This window comes from Triturus cristatus, chromosome 9, assembly GCF_964204655.1.
Source record: "Triturus cristatus chromosome 9, aTriCri1.1, whole genome shotgun sequence".
Classification (NCBI taxonomy): Eukaryota; Metazoa; Chordata; class Amphibia; order Caudata; family Salamandridae; genus Triturus; species Triturus cristatus.
Window position 1 is genome coordinate 684,621,599 of NC_140592.1, and position 20,324 is coordinate 684,641,922.

The window sequence follows — 20,324 nt, forward strand, 5'->3', positions numbered from 1 at the left end:
ATGAAGGATACGGGCACGTTTTCTACCTATTTCTTCATTTATGTTAAATTAGCTAGTTATTAGGAATTTACAATACCATACCATGTAAAAATACACAAATGCAAATACCTGGTCTTTCTGTGGATGTGCAAAAGACATCCGATGCTTGCATACTTTTATGCTGCCCTTCACAACGTCAAAACTTCAAGCACACACACACACACACACACAAAATTGAATAAAGAATAATGACACAAGGATCTTTCTACATTATATTATTTATATGCTTTTTGTACAGTGTAGTTATAATACAAATACATAGGTTTAGATAAAAAATTTGGAAATCAAGATAGAAAATAAGTCCTTACGGGTTGTTACCACTATCAAACTAAATGTTTACAATCAAATATATGAGGTAACTTAGTTTTTCTGCAACATATGTAGAACCTACGCTTGATAATAGACTCTTAGATGTACGTTTCTCGACTGGACACTAAGTGTTAATGATCTGCCAGTTGAACGCCAGTTATCTGGAGATGCAGCCAGGCTTCTTGGTGGAATAGTATGAGATACAAATATGAGCATAACAGGAGGTGGGGATCGAGGTTTTTGTGATAGGTGGATCTGGAGTTAGATGAAATTTGGGGCACCAACTTTAGCCTTCACTTTAGTATCAACATCTGGAAAGAGGACCCAGCTTTCGCCTTTTCATGTTCCATCTTCATCAGTGGCATTGCAGGCTGGTAATACCCTGGTTCTTGCAGTTTTTCCATTTTCTCTGTTTCTCTGTTTCTCTTAATTTTTGTTTTCCCTTCTCTTTTCGATGGAGGATAAGTACTATAAGGTTGTTTGCTAGGGGAGGCAGATTCCACAGGAAAAAGTGCTTCTAGGGCGGGAGGGAGCAATACAAATGCATTATACCAAAATGTAAAGTTTGTTATGGCCATCTTTCCACCATTCAGCATGTTGCAGATAACTGGCGTTGTACTGGGTTTAGTTTTAGCATGCACTTTACTGGAAAACAAAACTTTAAGCATTGCTTTGCTGTTTTTTTAATAACATGTACATCCATTGTACGTAAACATGAAAGCAGAAGAACCACACTTTATTTAATCCTCTTCCCTCAATAAAAAGTTGCTTGCTCTTCTGCTCTTGCTTGCTTGGCATCAGATATTGAATGTATTAGGCAGGGCTGGCTAATGGACTACCTTACAATGGTGCAGGGCAGAGTCAGTTGAGGAATGGTCAACTCAAGGTCTAACAGCTGCAGAGTGCAATATAAGAAGTTGCAGCTCTATTAGTCTAGAGTAGGTGTCCGATGTTGGCCTAAAGTGGCCAGATTCCTGCCAGATTAACAGGTTCACCGCAGACTAAAATAAAAGTCCCATTTGTTACTGTGTGCAAATGTATCCCATGTGCTTATATTGAAAATCTGGCATGGATCCATCTGCTGTAGACACCCCTTCTGTATTTTTTTTTTTAAGTGGAACTTCAAGCACAGGAAGTGGAATCTTTTTTGCCGTGATATAGAAGCTTTGCTTCCCGGGATGCTGTTTTCTCATAAACGCAGATGCACCTCAAACACTCTAGGTCAGACCTACAAAGAGAGGAAGATAAAAGCTATATCCCAAAGATCTTTGTATCAACTATAGGGATGAACCATGAGTCACCAATGGCTGTTTCACGTATGGCACCAAATTCATTGAGGGGATGCAAGGGAGGCAACTCCTTGTCTCCTCGAGGCTCTAAACTATCAAAATGACAATTCTTTGCAGTTGGTGGAGCCAACTGCCCATCACAGCCGGGCCCGTTTTTAAAGCCATGCTTTTGCTTCAGTTCTCAATAAGGCAAGTTGGAAACGCAAGTAATCTGGGGAGTTTTAGCTAGGAGACTCATATCTGCTAAGATACATGTCAGAGATGCATTGCGCTTCGTCAGGTTGCTTGCGAGATCTCCAGAGCTGCTTCAGAGTATGTCTAAGGATTGATGTGATTTCTCTCTTTCAATCAACTGCTGTCTACACGGGTCCGAGAACAAAACGAATGCCACAAATCTTTGTAACATTTCAACTGGAAGTAAACATTCACCTCCAAGAGCCTTCCCGGATACCCAAACCATTTGGCTCCACCATCTCTGCTAGTGGTGGCCAAGCTCAGCCAGTATATGCTCAAAAGGAAAAGGAATAGGAATCTTCCTCAAGGGTACATTCAACTGAGGCGACGAGGAGCTTCCCTGGCCATGTTGAGGGTAACATGGTGGATGTTGTGAGAGGTAAACACTTACATCCTTTGTAAACCTAAATCCATTACTGAGAAAGTCTCATTGTATCAAATACCACTCTATATTACACCAGCAGCACTAACTGCAATTTAACCTGATTCCCTGCAGACCATGGACATGTTCCATAAGCTTTGAGCTTGTTTTACACTCCTTATGGTCTTCATCGAACAGCTTTTGTACTGCCTTTGTGGCCGATCCCATACTCTATAGTCTATTTATACAACCATGATCCAACCACCTGCTAATGACATGTATTGGTTTAGTTATCAAATACACAGGATTAGCTAACAATGCACCGATGGCACCTCCACGCCTTATTATATCACAAACAAGGCCAAGCAGCGTTACAGTACTAGGTGGCTGGAGGCCCACGCTGATCTGTCATCGGAGAGGTTTAAGAACATGACCGCTCCTGCCTCAAGACTACAGAGAAAGTTCCAAATTCTTTCACTTATTCTTCAGCATACCAACAGCACTGCTAAGTGCCACTCATCACATGTTCTAATAATATCCCTGTAGCTATGTCAAACAGTTTTTCATATTAAAAACCCTAACTAAAATATATTAAATAATATAAAATACAAAATTTGGCATTTAAGTTAACATAAAAACAGGCAAATAATCATTTGGCTGATTATTTACATAACGTAGATATAAGACAGGTCCTGAACCTGCCTGTTTAGAAGATTTTTTGTTCAATTGCCACACCTCTAGAACTAAGGCTGCTTGTGTTTTTATTGCAGTGGGTAAACTTGGGCGCAACAGAACGAAAGTTTAACCGTGTTTAGCGGTGAAAGAGGGAAATGGGTTTGTCTAGTAATGTACAGACTACAGGCTCGTGCACGACTCCAGCTCTACTAACCCGTGGGTGTATACTTTATCATCTACTGACCAACTGATTTTGGCAGATTTTAGGTCTCCAATGGTTAGATATGTAGTAGGGTTTACATTCTGCCAGCACAATACTGGTGGATTTCCTAACTGGCCAACTGAACTGGTTCATGGTATGCTTTGTTACCATATTTCATTGGGATTCCTGGACTGGCCATAGTATAGGTGCCATGCATGATGTGCCACTCAATTCCTAGTGGATTCTTCAACTGGTATGGTATATGGAGTTATAGGCTCTGGTTACTGATTCTTGATGGATTGCCCATCTACCAAAATGATTTAAGAGCAGGATTGTGGTATATTAACCAAATTACTAATGGCAAGTCACATGACATACTAAGTGAATTATAAAGGCCTCTTAGACTCTACTAAATAGCGACAAAGGCCTCCTTGACTTTAACAAATAGTGACTTTGCCAGCACTACTCTGAAATAAATAACACATATCAGTATACTCACTATAACAACTTCCAAATAACGGAGTACCAACTAGTGAAATCACAGCCCTAACACACCAGCTACATCTGTAAATTATGAAAGTTGCCGTATCGTAATGGTGGCTCATAAGGGCAAACCACACGCTCTTTATCGTCGGTAGGATAATACAGACTGTAATTGCTGAACTTGAACTGTATACCCAGTTCTGGAAATGATGGCCTGGAAATCACTTCCAGTGGCAACGCGCACAGCACCCTAGATCAGTGTTTCCCAAACTGGGGTCCGAGGACCCCCAGGGGTCCGTGGCACATTCCCAGGGGGTCCGCAGGCAGCAGTTTTAAAAGCACTGCAAAGTTCCTTGTAAAATTTGCAGTTTTCGAGCAACTATAAAAGTATCAAGAAAATGCCAGTGATTAATGTACCTGCTGGAGAGAGATGGGAGTTTTGTCTAGTGGCAGTTTTGACTTATCTAATGTGACACAGAGGGTTAATCTGCCTACTGCAAAGAACGTGTACAATGCATTTTAAAAAACAGTATTTTATGTGCATAGGTCAGTGGGCTACTGATTTTGTCACAGAGATTCTTTTGTCACTGTGCAATTCATAAGGGACAATCGCAATCTAGCACAGTGTCTTACAAACTGTCAAAGAGCTGCTTGCAAACTGCATGGTAAAAGTTAGTAACATATGTTTATTCTCAGTCTATCATTATCCTGATGCTGCTATGTTCCCACTTCCTGTACATGAACAATTTTGTAATGCCTTTTTGTCACTTCTATATGTGCTGCCTAATGCAACACACATGGAAGTTACAAAACGTCATTTTTATTAAAGATTGTTTATGTGCAGGAAGGGTCACCATCCTGAACATAAACAATCAAAGGTGTTTTGCTTTTTCCGTTGGAAAAAGCAAAAACGAGGAGAAATAAGGCATTTCTCCTCATTTCTCCAAGTTAAGACCAGGTTTTTCATGGTCTTAATTCTGGTGCTGTCTCCTATTTAAGCTGACCTTGTAAATAGAGGGCAGCGTCAAAATCAATGGGTGTTGGAGTGAAACGCCCACTGCAACTCCCACTGCCCACCTTTTTCACGCCAAGCATTGCGTGAAAGGGGTCCTTATTTACAAGGCAGCGTTAAGCCACAATAAGTGGCTTAACTGTACCTTGTAAATAAGGCAAAGCCCCTATTGCCACAGGAACATCGCAAAAAGTGACGTTCCCATGGCGATAGGGACTTGTAAATATGCCCGTAAGATCCTTAGTAATTTGAGTATTTGTTTTGTGTACACACGTTTGTTTATTTTTTTCGAATTACTGTTTTAATGTTTGAAATTTAAATCCTACAAATTGCTTGGGGTCCCCGGCTTCCAGTGGTGACTCAATGGGGGTCCTCAGGAGTCAAAAGTTTGGGAACCACTGCCCTAGATAATTACTTACCACCCTGGCCCTCTGTAAAGTTTCTAGGATTACTTTTAAACCCAAACGATACAAAACCTACTTTATGGCCCAACACATTGGGGAAAAAACCAACCTCTGACTATCCTCAATTAACATTTGCCTCCATCATCTTCTCAACTAGAAAGTACACATTTCCAAGGCACATGTAGAGCCTGCATATCAGTTGGTACTGCACAGTGGCTAGATGGGTCACAACGCAAAGGAGCAACAATTGTATGCCATTATTCGGTTTTTGTCCATAGTTTACTTAAAATTATCCCAGATAATGTACTGCGCCATGGTTATGTCTGTCTCAGGTAGAAATGCTTTTTGAGCCGCCATCTTTGCACGTTAGTACAGATTAAGAATCCAGCAGTCAGTAGCCTAGTTTGTCTCCAATTTGTAACTGGAGCGCTAAAGTTTAATTTGACAAAAGCATCGCCCCGTTCCACGCAGCCTGCTTTTTTGTAAGCAATGGTGATGTGGGTTCTGTGCTCACGCCTGGTGTAAGTGACTCCCTTTCTAAACTATTCTTTATATTTCTGCCCCATTATAAACTGTTCATTCATTTATCCTGGCAATTGAGTCTGTTCTTTGGCCAGTTTCTGCTGGAGTGCACTTTGCATCTACATGCTTTAATATCTGCCACAAATAGGTCAATGATGCTTCCACAGCGTGTTCTTTCAGTACCGCTCTAGGAGAAAATCACAATTAAAAAATGATACCTGCGTTTGGTTTCCATCTCTAACACAACTGGAGCTCAACCTCGCCATACAGAATTTCAGGTGGGCTTAGGGCACGAGATAAGTTACTGTAGAAAATCCCTTCTCTGAATCATGCAGCCAGTCATCCCACCGTATTGATCATCGGGTGCCGTTGCGTCACTGAATTGTTGTGCTGCAGGCAACAAGCTCAAGGTAACAATAATTAAAAGGTGAATTCCTAGCTTGCAGGCGACCCCCTGGAGGTGCTTAACTAAAGCCCAGATTTACTATTTTTAGACACAAGGCAACACTGCACCAAAGATGCTGCGCTGCCCTGCGTCAAAGGTAAAGAGAAAAAATGTGCAATGTCTAGTAAGGTATGGCGATATTCTTTCTCTCCCCAGCCGTGCTGCACCTTTGGAAGCCATGGGCCACTGCACACACCCTTACGCTATAGTGCAAGGGTGTGTGCTCTCTAAAGCACAGGCTTTGTAATGGAAGGAGTCCTTTCCAATATAAAAACTGTGCCTTAAACTTTTTCTCACTCTGTATGTGCGCTGTACAATGCAGCACTCATGCAAAGTAGGAAAAACAAGGACATTTCTCCTAGTTACCCCTGCCTGAAGAAGGCATCAGGTTTTGCTGCAAATCACTGTGCGCCAATATTTGTAGAAAGGGATTTGCATCAAAACCCATGGGTGATTGCATCGGAATACCCATGCACCAGCATTGGAACGCCCCCTTCACACAAAGTAAAGCAAAGCAGAGCACAGTGCAACTTTGTCTTAATTTGGGGTACGTCCGAGCGCAAATACTCGTTTGCGCTGGACAGTAAATCCCACTCCAACACTTTGCGCCAGGTTGTTGCCAAACCCAGCGCAAAGCATTAGCAAACATGAGTCTCAGTCTCTAACTGAACTGTTATCACCCAACTAATTTTGGTATTTATTTTATCGCGTTTGGCAGGATGAAATAATAAGCCTGCTCGGTTGAAACTTGAAAGCTTTAACCTGTGCACTGCACAAGCCTGCCAGGTTGGAACCTGAATATGTGGCCTACAACTCACACATTGAGTGAGCGCTGAACCCAAAGATCTAACGGAGAATAGATCATTCTAGGCTCACACCATGGTCACAAAGAAAAACAGATGCTTCCTAGTTTGGATTACAATAGCAGATATTTTGTGCCATAGGCAAGGGGGAGTTAGCATTAATTTTTTTAATGCAAACCCGGCCTACGTGGTTTCTTAATTTCGGGCTTACTGTTGATGCCTAAAATACAGATGATGGGTAAAATAGATAAAGAAACCAATACCACAATATCAATTAACAGACCACTGTCCGAAGACCCAACCAGAAGACAAGGCATTCTGGAGTCTGTCTATCTAGATGGTCACGAGGAGTCGTCATCAGCTTGATGGCACTTTAAAAACAAGCAATACAATTTTGTAGGGATAGCCAAGCTATGAATCTGGCTTGGCGATAAGCATCTAAACACAAGTCAAGCCACTGAAAGACCCATCATGTCCATAGGATGCATTTTCACTTTCATGTTCTGCATTCTTTTTAAACTTTGATATTCTGTGTCAGAAAAGAAACGCGCATCATATTTACTTCTTGCTCATGCAACATCACAGCAGTTTCCCTTCATCCTGAAGGTGCTTCTTGTTTCTTTTATTTACAAATTTGCAGAACGGGAGGCAAGCAATAGTGATGCTCTGTCTTGACGGTGACTTGCCCTAACTCAGGCCCTAGAGCAGAGCCAGGGCCACACCTTTGGTTCAAGCCTGCCTCTATTCAACCACCTTTCCACAAAAAGGCGATTCATGGGCTTTGCGGCTTCTACAAGTGCCACTCATCTTACGTCATCACCAAAACACCAAAATGTTTCGATACAGAAATCTTTAGTGGTCATAAAGCCAGTTTAGTCACAAAAGATAACCAAAAAAAGGACTTCAACCTTTACAATTCAAGAAACAGTTGGCACTATCTATTTGAACAAAGAGGGGCACTCATTTGATCTTTATGAGCATAGCAGTGTGCTGTGGTCACCTTTCAGACCGTTACAAATTTGACCAATCCGGTCCTGAATTACCTTCTTTGCATCCCCAAAATCAGCAAGAGAAGTCATCTGTAGCCACGAGGGGCTGTGGAACTGATCATCTGATCCAGAGGCTACCTGATGAAGAGAAGGACTATGAGTGAGGGTTTGTATCACCCACCCGCCTCTGTCCTCCATGCTTTAGAGGGATGTCGTCTCTCGGTAAGTCTAGTTCTAGTTGCTCGAGTCGGATCCGCTGCTCTCACTCCCACATTAACGCCCGCAGGGATCTAGGTAGTTCCCTCATTAAAGCAGACAGTGGCTATGTCCACGTGAACCTATTCTACTGGAATAAAAGTGTTGATTTCTGGTGCCAGTATTCCATCTACAAATCTGTTTGACTGATAGGGTGGTGCAAGTTGTGCACAGCTTTGCCTGTTAGTGTCTGTGGTTCTCTATTTTCCTTCATCCTCATCTTCCTGTGAAGTGGGATGGGTCACCCTTGGTCAGCAAGAAGTGTTCTAACTTGAACATTCAAAGCCCCCCTGTGTGGGTGTCCTGGGCAGACTAATTATCATGAGAGAGGCAAATCATGATCCGGATGCATGTGAGAACATACCACTCTGTGGAAGGCAGACCTTGTGACTTGCTAATCTCACTTGTGACCCTAAAGTACTTCACAGCAACACAGGGTAAAGGGCAGCAATCTGTGACCTCTGGCCAGAAATTATTGTGCCAGACTAGGGAAACATAGGTAGGAAACATTTAGGCCTTTCTGCCATTTCATTAATGACACTGGTGGACAACCACTATCTTAACACGGTGAGGAAAGCTCTAATCTTGTAAGCAGCTGCTGCCACAAGTCCTAACAAGTGGAGAAGGATCTGGTATCACCAGTATATGTGGAGAAATGCACACTGCAGGGGTATAATAAGACTGTGACATAAAGGAAATAGAGAGAGCGACAAACCCTGCAAAGGGTGTCAGAGAAACAGTTTACCCAAGGAATCATTTTAAGGCAGGACCATGGATTACACTCACTGCATATCTAGCTAAAAGACACATTATGGCTGTTGCCGCCACCAAGTGAACTTCACCTCGCATGTGATGTGAGGGGGCATTCTCATCCAGGATTTTCATACGTAAGCTATGTGATGGCTGCAAGTCCTTCCCATGTTACAACGATGCAACGGCAGAAGGCTTACTTCAAGGCCGGACGTCACAGTGACATCATTCCAAGCATTCCAGGCTCTTGATATGTAGAATCACGACCTTAACAAACGTACCGAAGGGGGTAGCTGGAGAGGCAAGAGGGCACATGATCATAGTCGAAATATACAACTGGAACACTATCACATCCACGATATCGACTACCACTTTAGTGTCAAGGTAAGAAGATGTGGACTTAGGAATAGCAAGTAAAAATAAATATATATATTTATATTTACCTTCGGGATAATGTGACACACAAACACACACCCCACCTTAGACTTAAAACGCAACAGAAGTACCCTACGGAAAGGTGGATCACTATCATTGAGCGTATTACTCATTGCTTTAAAAAAGCGAAACTGGAGCTGGCTTTCCCCTTTAATGTCAAATCCTTGATCTTGTTGGCATAACTTGTGGCCTACGTGCACGCCATTCCAGTATTCCATGAATCCCACAGCGAGATAGGACTTTTTGGTTAAGCACAACATGAATGCCACAAAGTAAATAGTCTAGTTGGCTCTCTCTGCACACTGCCCTTGTAAACTGGCTACTGATCAGGAGGTTTTGTGGGATAAGAACCAAACACCTTGGCTTGTTCTTAAGCTAGACCACCAACTTCCTCAGCAAGCTAGGAAACAACAGCGGAATATGGGGGACATACTTTAACATAAAAGATCATGTAATTGCACCATAGGTCACAACCGAAATATTCCATCTCATTCCACAGCAGTCGAGGTACTGAGGCTGCGTTGGGTCATGGCCTTTATGTGAAGGTTTTACTTTTAAAGCTCAAACCAAAAGCATTCAAACCCTAGCTTTACTATCACCATCCTGGGAAAATTATTTGGGGCCTTTGAGCAGAAAAGGAGGTGCCTTTGAGGCATTTCTTTTAAATGTACAAAGGAAGCCAAGCATGCAGAAAGCCCTCTGTCACATAAGTGCTGAAGCTTCCCAAAAACAAACTGTTAATGATGGCTGCCACAGAACTGGAGGCTGTCATTTTTGGATTTCACGATTAACACGACATGAAGGCAATGCTTTTCCAAGGCCTTTCTGACCCAATCTAACTGGTAGAGGAAATGTGGCCCTTAAATTCAAGAGTGGCTGGAAGGAGGGAGGAGTTTACAGACCCTCAATGCCTAGTTTCAACAAAAAAACAATATTTTAAGGACTACATCTGGTATCCAGGATGAACCCATCCGCTGATAAAAGAAGAAGGCCACTTGCCGTTTGTGTTTTCTAGACACTGTCACAATAACACTAACAAGTCCTCACTGGGAAGGGGGGTTGGAAGTGCAGATATGTGTACTTCACACACCCATCAGGATCTCTGCAAGTCCCTAAGAGCTCCCTCGCCCATTGGCTCATCAGCTAAGCGGGCCGCTGCCAGTGGCAGCAGAAACTGCTAAGAGATTACATCCGTCAAGCGCACAGATTAGTACAATCAAATCACTGTCCAAGAGGCCACAGTTCTTTTTCAAGTTAGGCAGTTGCATGTCCAGATTCCAACCTGGTTGGTCCCTAGTTCTTTCTGTCTCTCTACTCCTAGGTAGACCTCTTAATTCCAACCATTAACCAGAAGATGCAGAATCCTACCCCACCCTGCACCATCAGGCAAAAAGGTACATGAATTGCTGGTCTTCTGCAGATGCTTCAAGCTTTCTGGGTCGTCATTTTCAGGTTGCTACCATTTCAGAACTCTGTGTCCATACACCGGCAAGTCCTCTCAGCAGTCAAGACCATTCTGCATCCGACTGCCAGCATAGTCGCCCTGCTAAACAATCAAGCTCCCTTTATTTTTCATGCGGTCTCAGATTGGCGCAGTCTGATCCAAACCGTGGAGTCTGCATGATTACTGGATATGGAAACATGGTAGCCAACACTACCTCTACTTTTTGGTGCAGCATATTTCATTGCCACCAGCTGTTCTGCTTCAGCTTTTCAATTTCATTCTGGCCGTCTGGTGTGTCTTTAAATACCTGTGGTCCTCTGCAGGGAAAGTCATAAATATCAGGTCCCACATCAAAAACAAAGTCCACAAGATCCACTGAGACTGTCAATGTCAGGAATGGGATGTGGGGGAGGGGAATAAAGGGGAACCTGCCCCCATTATAGTTCAATTTCAAAGGTTTTCTGTAGATCATTGGAAAATGGGTTTGCTGCCCTCTGAGACCTGGACTCCAAAGCTGCCCACTGTGCTTCGAACTGGTCGACCTCTTGCATGGTGGAGGGTCCCTTCAGCTGATTGGGATCCGGCGGCCATGATGTGCCGTTGGCAGTGCCATTCGCTCGCGGCCTGGCTGTGCTGCTGGATTGCTGCATGGGGCTTGAATATTGACTGCCTGGCGTTGAGACGGGTGGATTGTGCACTAAGCCCTGAGGGTAAGGACTGCTCTTGCTTGCCAAGTTTGATGACTGCATTTGGGTGGCAGTGCAGAACACGTTGGCCACCATTTGAGAGGGTGTGATGCCCACCACAGGGACACTTGGAGTGGGATAGGACATGCTGCTGGCCATGGTAGGGTTGTAGGTGGCCATGGGCATGTACGCAGGCTGCATGTGTTGTGCCATATACATACTGGCAGGTGTCGGACCAGCATCATAGGCCATAGGGAAGGACTGCACTGTGGTGGGGATGGACATGGGCATTAAGAGCATGGGCTGGGGCTGAGACTGTTGTTGCTGTTGCTGCGCCTTTGCTGATTTGGCTACTTCCTCCAGCCAACGCTCTGCCTCGGAGGGCGTCCGTCTGTGTCCTGGTTGGAAGGTGGCGCTACCCGACGGCATCATGCTATGATCTCCATATGCTGCTGCCCCTGGAAGAAAAGAAAGAACACTGTATAACATCTGCCGCAGCCCATGAATTACATTCATTTCTGTCTAAGGTCACTCAAACATCTCCCTCTATATGGACACATGAAACTTATCAATTAACGAACACTGCTTTTTCCAAAATGAGTCATTTTTAATAATAAAGTGTTCAAAACCTATAATAGAAGGAAAGTGAAATCAGTCATAGGTAATCAATCGATTATCAAGTGGTCTGTGTTCCAATCCCCACGGCGGCAGGGCTGGACAATGTCATGGCGGACAACTTGCTCTTAATGGAGCAGCTAGCCCTGCTCCGGTACAATTATCTGGTCTTGAATACACAAAGCTTTAGGTGTCTATTGTTGAAAGACTGATTATATACAGTACCGATACTTATAAAGGGTTTTGGGTCAGTCTACTGCTCATGAGTGAATGTGTCTATCTGTAACGCAACTGGTGCTCATGTACAATACTGAAAAAATAGACTTCGGCGAGCCGCAACGAAGAAAAGGAAGGCATGGCTTGCCGAAGTCTATTTTTTCAAAATTGTAAGCTTTTACTAAGCAGCGCCACACAGGCGTCATGCTGCAATGCTTATCAAAATCTTCCAATTTAGAAAAAATTTACTTTGGCGATTCGCGCCTTTCTGTTAATCAGCACACCTCACTACAGCTGAATCCTCCTCCGTTCCGTCTGCTCCGTCTCTTCCGCTGCAACAGGACGCAATGCAATAGGTCTCGCATTTGTGAGAGTTTAACCTATTGACACTGTGAATGACAATGCTTTCTATTTATCTGTTTTAAAAGCAAACACAAATAAAATGCAGTCATTTACAATACCTTAAACTCTCGCCAATGCGAGACCTATTGCATTGTAAACGCTGGTTTCTTCTTCCCTGTTCCTTGTTGAATTTCTTGCCATTTGTTTTACTGTGCCACATGTGCTTCAAAGAAGCCGTTTTCTCCTTTGAATTGGATATTTATTGTGACAACAGATGTTATCAGCTTTTATTGTGACAACAGATGTTATCTGCTTCCAAATGCATTTTCACAAAAACACAGACATGGGCATAATTGCTTTGTTTATGGGATAGGATTTTTGCCACATTCCATTTTTTTCCCTTTTTTCATGCAAGAGGAGATTAACTGATTTGTTCAGAATCACATGGTGATGTGCCGAGACCTAACACGCATTGGCAAGGCCAACAAGACTCACCTTTGAGACTATTGGCACTGCCATTGCCTTTAGTTCACACTGTTCAGCATGAGCGTTGCGAACTTTGGCAATGATTTGTAGACATGCTGTATACCAGTGTGGCTGCTGTCCAGCATGCCGAAATATAATAATAAAGAAAAGACTATGGTGCATCCAGCGCCAATGCACTCTAAAATGAAGGGAAAAAAAAACACATTCGCTCTGGCTCCATCATAACGCTTTTTTAAAATTAGTTATAGCCACACTGCAAAGCATCCATGCGGCAGTGCAGCATAGCAACAAAACATTGGCAAAGCCAATAGCGCTCATAGGCAAGACCTACTGGCTTTGCCAATGCTTGCTTCTTTTGTTTAATGGTAAAGCGCATCAACAAGAAGCATTGGCAAAGCCTGCAGACAAGACAGATTGCCTTTGCTTGCCATACTGGTTTACAAGGAGGTTTACTTTTCAGAGAAGAGACTGAGATACAATTCCTTTCAGGCAAAACGGTGGGGCAGGCGAATTGTACGAGTGGGGGCTTGTCAGACCATGTTCGGGGGACCACAGAGCAGAGAAGGGGGTGCTGGCCCCCAACTGTGGTGGTTTAGGTCATTTGCCACTGGTGTCCAGGAGTCTGTCCTACAATGGCTCTGCAAACTACAAGTACAAGCCTGCTTTGACTTGACTCTAAGGGTAGTGAGGGAAAGCATTAACAGGTATAGTGTGGGGGGACGCAAATTCAGAACTCCAAAATCAGTGACACAATATCATCACTGTCTACCCATTGTTTATTTATTTTTATTTTTTTTAAATGAAAGCACTTTCAGCCTCACAGCACTGCTAAACTCTACAAAGTTCAGTCCCGTATACAGGGCAGTCACCCTGGTCATGATTCTTCCTTGTTGCACTACACCCGCTGATCCCCGCTCGACTGATCTCCAACACAGTAGACCCTTGATAAGCTTGTCGCCTTCAGCAATAATGGAGCACAAATTAGGCTCAGGTGTGGAATCTGGAGACACTCCTGTAAAACGCGCAACCAGTTCATGCGTTTGGCACTTTTTTACCCATGATGGTGTAGTGGATACGAAGAAAGCCTCTGAGTCTCTCCATCTGAGTAGCCCAGATTCAGCAGCGCTGTCTTCTGCTCGCAATTGTTTTATAAGAACAAGGGTACCCCGAAATGCGAACCAGGGGTGGTACATGTGGAAAGAGACAATGGTTCTTAGTGGCCTAAAAAGGTCCAGTTTTAGAAAAACCTTGGAAAGGTACGGGTTCTAATAAAGGTTTTTCAAACCATGATTTTGAGTAAAGAGAGCGATAGTTAATATAGAGCAGGGACAAGAAGGTCAAGATATGACAGATATTTATTATACAGAAAAAGAAATTTCAGGTGCTCACATATTCAGTGACAAAAAGCGTGACATGAAAGGTGAAGGTGAACTTTAAAAAACCATCGCATTAACAACAGACGTATGAACCACTTTCTACTTTGACTTAATATGAAGGGTTCATGTTGCAAGCAGAGTCCTGGGGCAGTCCTTTAAAGCTGGAAAAGAGGTCGAGCACAGACAGCCGATGTTTCTTCTCATGTTGCCACAGAGGTTCAGTCCAGTGTCAATTAGCGGCCCTGGCGCTTCCGCCATGGTGCTGATCGAGCTCGCGAGATGGGTGCAGCCCACTTCCGCTGTATGCCGATTTCAACAGAGGTATGGGTGCTGACTGGGCAGATGGGATTATCCAGGCAGTTGCAGACCTGTCCATTCTGATACGTTCTCGAAGGCAGTTATAGCCCATACCGGGCCGACACAATCACCATGACACTTGCAACCCTGGCTTGGCCTACATGAGCACAAAGATAGTTGATACTTGTCCGCGCTGGTGCATTCACATAGGCTTAGGTCCAAGTGAAACATTTTGAGGGAGACTATTCTGAGGGACATGTAATAGCACAATTATTTTCCAGGTAAAAATTAAACATCTTTCATTGCAATCTTCTTCAGGTGGCCTTGCGTTCTCTCTTTTATTTTGTGATAGAAGAGCAATTCAGCAGAAACCACATTCTAGGGTCTCAAAACTCCAGTATACTTGAAGCTTTGCAAAGCAAATGAAGGAATTTATATTTCACTAGACAACCTGCATTCAAAGGTTTTTCTTTTTACTGGACTCAAAAGACTGACTCTGCCCCGCAGGATTCAAACGAATGAATTGCAGATTACATCGGTGCAAGCACATTCACTGACTGAGCGACTGCATTAGCTGAATGCAGACATTAATTAGCCAGGTAAGCTATGGTAAGCCAGAGTATTATATAGTAATGTCAATTCGAACGCAACTGTCAGCTTATTGAAAACTATAAACTGTGCTGTTCGTGCGTCTTCATTTCCCACACTGCAAAGCGCTGCCTTCCGGATCACGATAACCACATCTTTTGAGAAGGGGGTGTGGGGCACTTACGATTAAAAAGACAAAACCTTTTCAATTACACTCCCTGCACGGCGTTGCTTGCTGCCATGTAGTTAAGTCCTTCAGAGCCTCACATGGTGTAGTAAATGCTACAGAGCTTTAAGTGGGCAGGGTCATGCCGAAGCACTAGCTGTTCTAAAAGCAGGTGCTGAGACGAGTCTCTATCGGGTTCTCGATTTTTGCCCTCACCCTCAGGGTGAAAAAAAAAAAATCTTGACTCTGCAGCAGTGCCACCCTTCACTGCCTCTGATGTACCGTCAAAGAGTCTCGTTATAGTTCTTTCAGTCTCACACTTTCAGAACTGAAGCATTTTCAATGTTCTATGCAAGGAAGCTGCAGCTGTTGCTTATTTGTCTTATGCAACTAACAACCATTGACAAAGCCAATAGTCCTGGCTTGTTGTAGGTGTAATGTTACTTGTTGTATTATATATCTGGTTGCAATGACAGAAGCAGTCAAATACCAGTCAGGCGGTGCATTATGCTAAACACAGAATTTTAGCTTATGTGTTTAAGCCACGCCCTTAATTACATCGACCACGCCCCTTTACACCCCTTCGAGAGACCGCCAGTTTTTGTATTCCACTTAAAGCCCTGAAGTGCTATATAAATAAATGCTGCTTACAATGTCAAGCCGTGGTGTGCGTTCACGTCATGCGCCACACCTCCAGTGTTTTCATTGCACTCGCTAATTGTAGCTTCACTTTTACCGGGAGCATTACCTGCCTACACATACGTGCGTGAGTAAAAAAAAGGGCTGATGTGGACGCTTTCAGCTAGTCAACTGTTGGCGGATCCAAGGATCTAAAACTGATCACAATACTATAGTTTTACACAGCTTCATGATCGGAATGTTTTCGACAGGTTCTTCCAAATCTGTCCACATGGTGGCGCCAACCTCAAATACATTTTGAGGCTCCTGAATGCAAGACAAAGACGGTATAAAAGTAGAACCGCTATTCAGGTCCCATTATCGACTGGTATTCTTCACTAATCTAAATTCTCCCTTCCATGTCCAACTAACAACGCTATTAAGGCGTGTCCATATCTTAGACTGTCACAGCACTACCAGTGCTTATTTTATGCCTCTCAATCAGGGCACAAGTCCTAAAAAAGAAGTGGGGGGGACGCTGTCACCGGAAGGGACGTCACAACAGGAATCTCATGAAAAGAAGTGGGGGGACGCTGTCACCGGAAGTGACGTCACAACAGGAATCTCATGAGTATTCATATGCCTTTAGATGACGGGGCATTTCACAGCACTGCTACCCCTGGTCTGTTCCTCGATGTCCTTTGCAACCCCCCCTCCCCCCCACTCCCCCGAGGGGGAGCCCCAGTTGCACAACGAAGTGCTCTAAAGTGCACAAGATACAGAAGGACACACATTCCAAGCGTTAACCGCCAACGCCTGCTCGCTCCGCCTCCCAATCACTCCAGCCTGCACACACCACCGGTGCCTCTTAAAGTCTCCAATTACAAATATTAGCATATCTTTGGTAAATTACGGGAAACTTCCCTCCCACCCGGGCTCTCTGCTCACACAATGCTGTCCAGCTTTTGGGCAGGGGGGACGGCGTCCACCCGGAAAAACCTGGTAAAATAAGTGGGGGGACGCCGTCCACCCGCGTGGTACCCCGACTCGAGCCCTGCTCTCAATGCAGGCGAGGGGCACAGTCAGGGCTTTGAGTGGGATGGAAAAATGTGACGGTCTCTGAAAGGGGCGTGGCCAATGTAATTAAGGGCGTGGCTTAAACACACATAAGCTAAAAATCGGTTCTTAGCATAGAGTGCCGCCAGACTAGTATTTTGCTGTTTCTGTCATTGCATCCAGATATATGATACAACGAGTAACGTCATACCTACAACAAGTTAGGTCTATTGGCTTTGTCAATGGTTATTCGTTGTATAAGATAAATAAGCAGCAACTATGGCTTGTATATAATATTGAAAACGCTTCCACGTAAAGCCCTGGTGACACCACGAAAATGTTGCTCCTGAGTTTCAAAAAGAGAAGGGAAATCAAGACAGAAATGACTCTTTAAAGGATTTCCCTTCCCTACAATGCTCACGTCATGCCGTAATTTCTCCAGTAGTGAGAAGTGAGCAGTGTGAGCACGCACAAATCGATGCTGTCACTGCATGCCTGGAAAAAGATGGACCGCATGTGCCGGGGCACAAAACAGAGCCCAATAGAGGCCAGTTTCGAGGTCCTCTTTGAAAAACTTCTGGTGCTCAGCACCGGTGAGACCCTGCGCACTTAAAGCCCTGGGCACAGTCACTCATTTTTGGGACCAGACATATTTTTCAGCATCAGACTTTTGACCAAGAGCAAGAGAAAGAAAGGCAGAAAAGGGAGAGAGAGTGGAGAGAAATATGGGCAAAAGACTTTGAAAGCAGGGATGAAAAAACTTGCAACCGGAAGATAAAGAGGGTGTTGGAAGAGAGAGGAGTAAGATAGAATCAAGACTAAGCCCATTCCAAGTTTGGTGTAATTAAGCTAGGTTTGGTGAAATTCCGTTCAGCCATTTTTGGATTTCACCCGAGACATGCATGGGCTGCTGTCTGCGAGAGATTTTGTTAACGGAAAAAATAACATAAAAAATGTCTTAGAGACCCACATTACTTCCCTCTGGTTGGCTTCATCGTCACTCTCATTACCTTGATTCTCATTGGTCAGCATGTGCCAGTTTCACTTTCTCTTCCTGCGTTTGTCCATTCGATGGAGCATGGACCAAGTTCTTATTGCTTCATTAGTGTCTTTATGCTGCTCATGCTCATTTTAAAGTAATTGTTTTCTTCTTGCTTCTCCCATCGTCATTGCTTCAACGTCATTGTTGCTTACCCATTGTTGCGTGCACCTGTCCACCTTCTATCGTCGTTCACCCCCCTACTTCCAGTGTTGCTTGCCATTTCGTCGTAATTGTTTTTTTTGCATCTCCTGCTTCCCTACTGCTTCCCTCCTTTCCTTCCTTGATTTTCTCTTATCTATTCTTTCCTTTCTGCTCTGTCTCTACTTATGTTAAGCATTTCCTTTCCTGCACTGATTTCCTTGCTTTCTTCCCTGCGCTTATTCCCAGTTTTCGAGCAGGAGCTGCTGTTCGTGTCTCTAAAAGCTCGGTGCATTCCCTGGATGATTAGTCTTCAGTAATTTGCAGTTACAGTTTACTTTATAGATGTGCCTGGTGAGTAATGAAGCAAGCAGCCCCATACATAAAAATCAGTTATTATAAGAGGAGTTTCATGCAGATTTGTCGAACACAACCACAATTATTAGCAAAATAAAAAATGAATTTTTAATTGAAAGTCTGACCTAAACATAACTACAGAGGCGCTATCTATATATTGACAGAAATAGAGAAAGACTGAGAGAGAGAGATAGCTCAATAGATAGAAAATGAGTGTTATGGAGACAGGAAGAGAGACAGAAATATAATAGGTAGAGAGCAGGAAGGAGAGAGGGACACCGGAGAGGTTTTTGTAGTTATGGTGAAGATGCTATAATTAGATGCCTACTGTGACTTGAGAACCTGAACTCTTAAGATTCCTTAACATTTCATTGAAATGTCTTAGCCTCAACTCCCCAGCTGTTTTCTGATTCCTACCATGATGTGACAGCCTAAACTGCTCGCAATCTACAATACTCAACGGGATGTCACAGACATCATTTTACTTAGATTCTTGCTATGAGGTCATAGCCCTCCTTATATTCCGTGTGACGTTATTTCCCTACTATAGTAGTAATATAGCCTTATGGCCCGCCGTAACGGCCTAAACCGGCCATTAAAGGGGTGCTTCAGTGTAGGCGAGGGCCTTTATTTAACAAGGGAACAGGACTTTAATGTCAGTATAGCCCACCTACGGAGGGCTAGCAGGCTATTAGAAAATTCTGCCACTAGAGGGCAGAATGTTCTAACAAATAAAACAAAGGCCTCATGGAAACCAAGGGAATTTCAATCCCCTCTGGCTCTGTGAGGCCTTTGTTTTAGCAACAGCTGTGAAGGACAACATTGGAATGTTGGAGCTCCGGGCTTCTACCAGCTATTAGAAGCCCTGCGCATTTCATTGTCTTCAACGGATTTCCAAACATCCCAATATTCTAATAAAGTCTGAACACCTCTAACCACGGCATTAAAGATGGAAGCAAGGAAAGAACTGAGCTATTATCTGTGTAAAAAAAATAGAAAACACTTCCATTCTAAAAGCAAAATTCAATTATACAGAAATTTAAAAATGAAAATAAAATCAATAATAATTCTGTAAAAGATGTAAAGGTTTGAATTTCTATCATAGCATTGGTTAGACTAGCCCTTTCAAAATGTCCTATCTAGTTCATGTTCACTGGCACACTAACCCTTAACTGGGCACTCAAGGCAGGATGATCTGGCTATTGCAACAAGAAGGTGCTGTCAATTCGCATGCTTACCCTGTGCTGCAGGGGAGGACATGGTTGGTGTCATGGTGCCATTGGAGTTTGAGCTGGTGGCAAACGGATCATCCGAGGGCCTGGTGAAAGAGGTGTTGATCTGAGTGCAGAGCGCATTGATGCCGTCGTTGTCATGGCAACCAGTCGACTCCATTTCGGGAACTGGAAAAAGGGATGATAGTGAGACAAGGTCTTAGGAGTCATGGACTATGGTAGCCTTTGCAGACAAATTATCACCATAGTTTTGGCCTTGTACACCAACAAGTAGGATTTAATGACTGAAGTATACATTCCACTTTGGAGCAGCACTTGATCTTGACACCAGCCCTAAGCACCCTTAAATGTGACAGACTGAACTATGGATTTAGGGCCACAAGTATGAAGCCTCATAAGGTCACAAATGGGCCAATTCGCAGAATTGGCACGATTGCCAATGGGAAAAAAGCCTTTAC

The 20,324-nt window shown here is 43.6% G+C and overlaps 1 protein-coding gene across 2 annotated transcripts in view; it reads right to left on the reverse strand.

The window, feature by feature from the left end:
• Positions 1-239: 239 nt before the first annotated feature.
• Positions 240-20,324, reverse strand: part of NUMBL (NUMB like endocytic adaptor protein) — a 266,566-nt gene continuing 246,481 nt past the window's right edge. For both annotated transcript variants that reach the window (XM_085625771.1, XM_085625770.1), the window contains 2 exons: positions 19,873-20,034; positions 240-11,795 (listed from right to left, as the gene is read on the reverse strand). In XM_085625771.1, the coding sequence (XP_085481897.1) occupies positions 11,089-11,795; positions 19,873-20,034 (869 nt within the window). In that variant the 3' untranslated portion in view covers positions 240-11,088. The remainder of the gene's footprint in view (positions 11,796-19,872; positions 20,035-20,324) is intronic.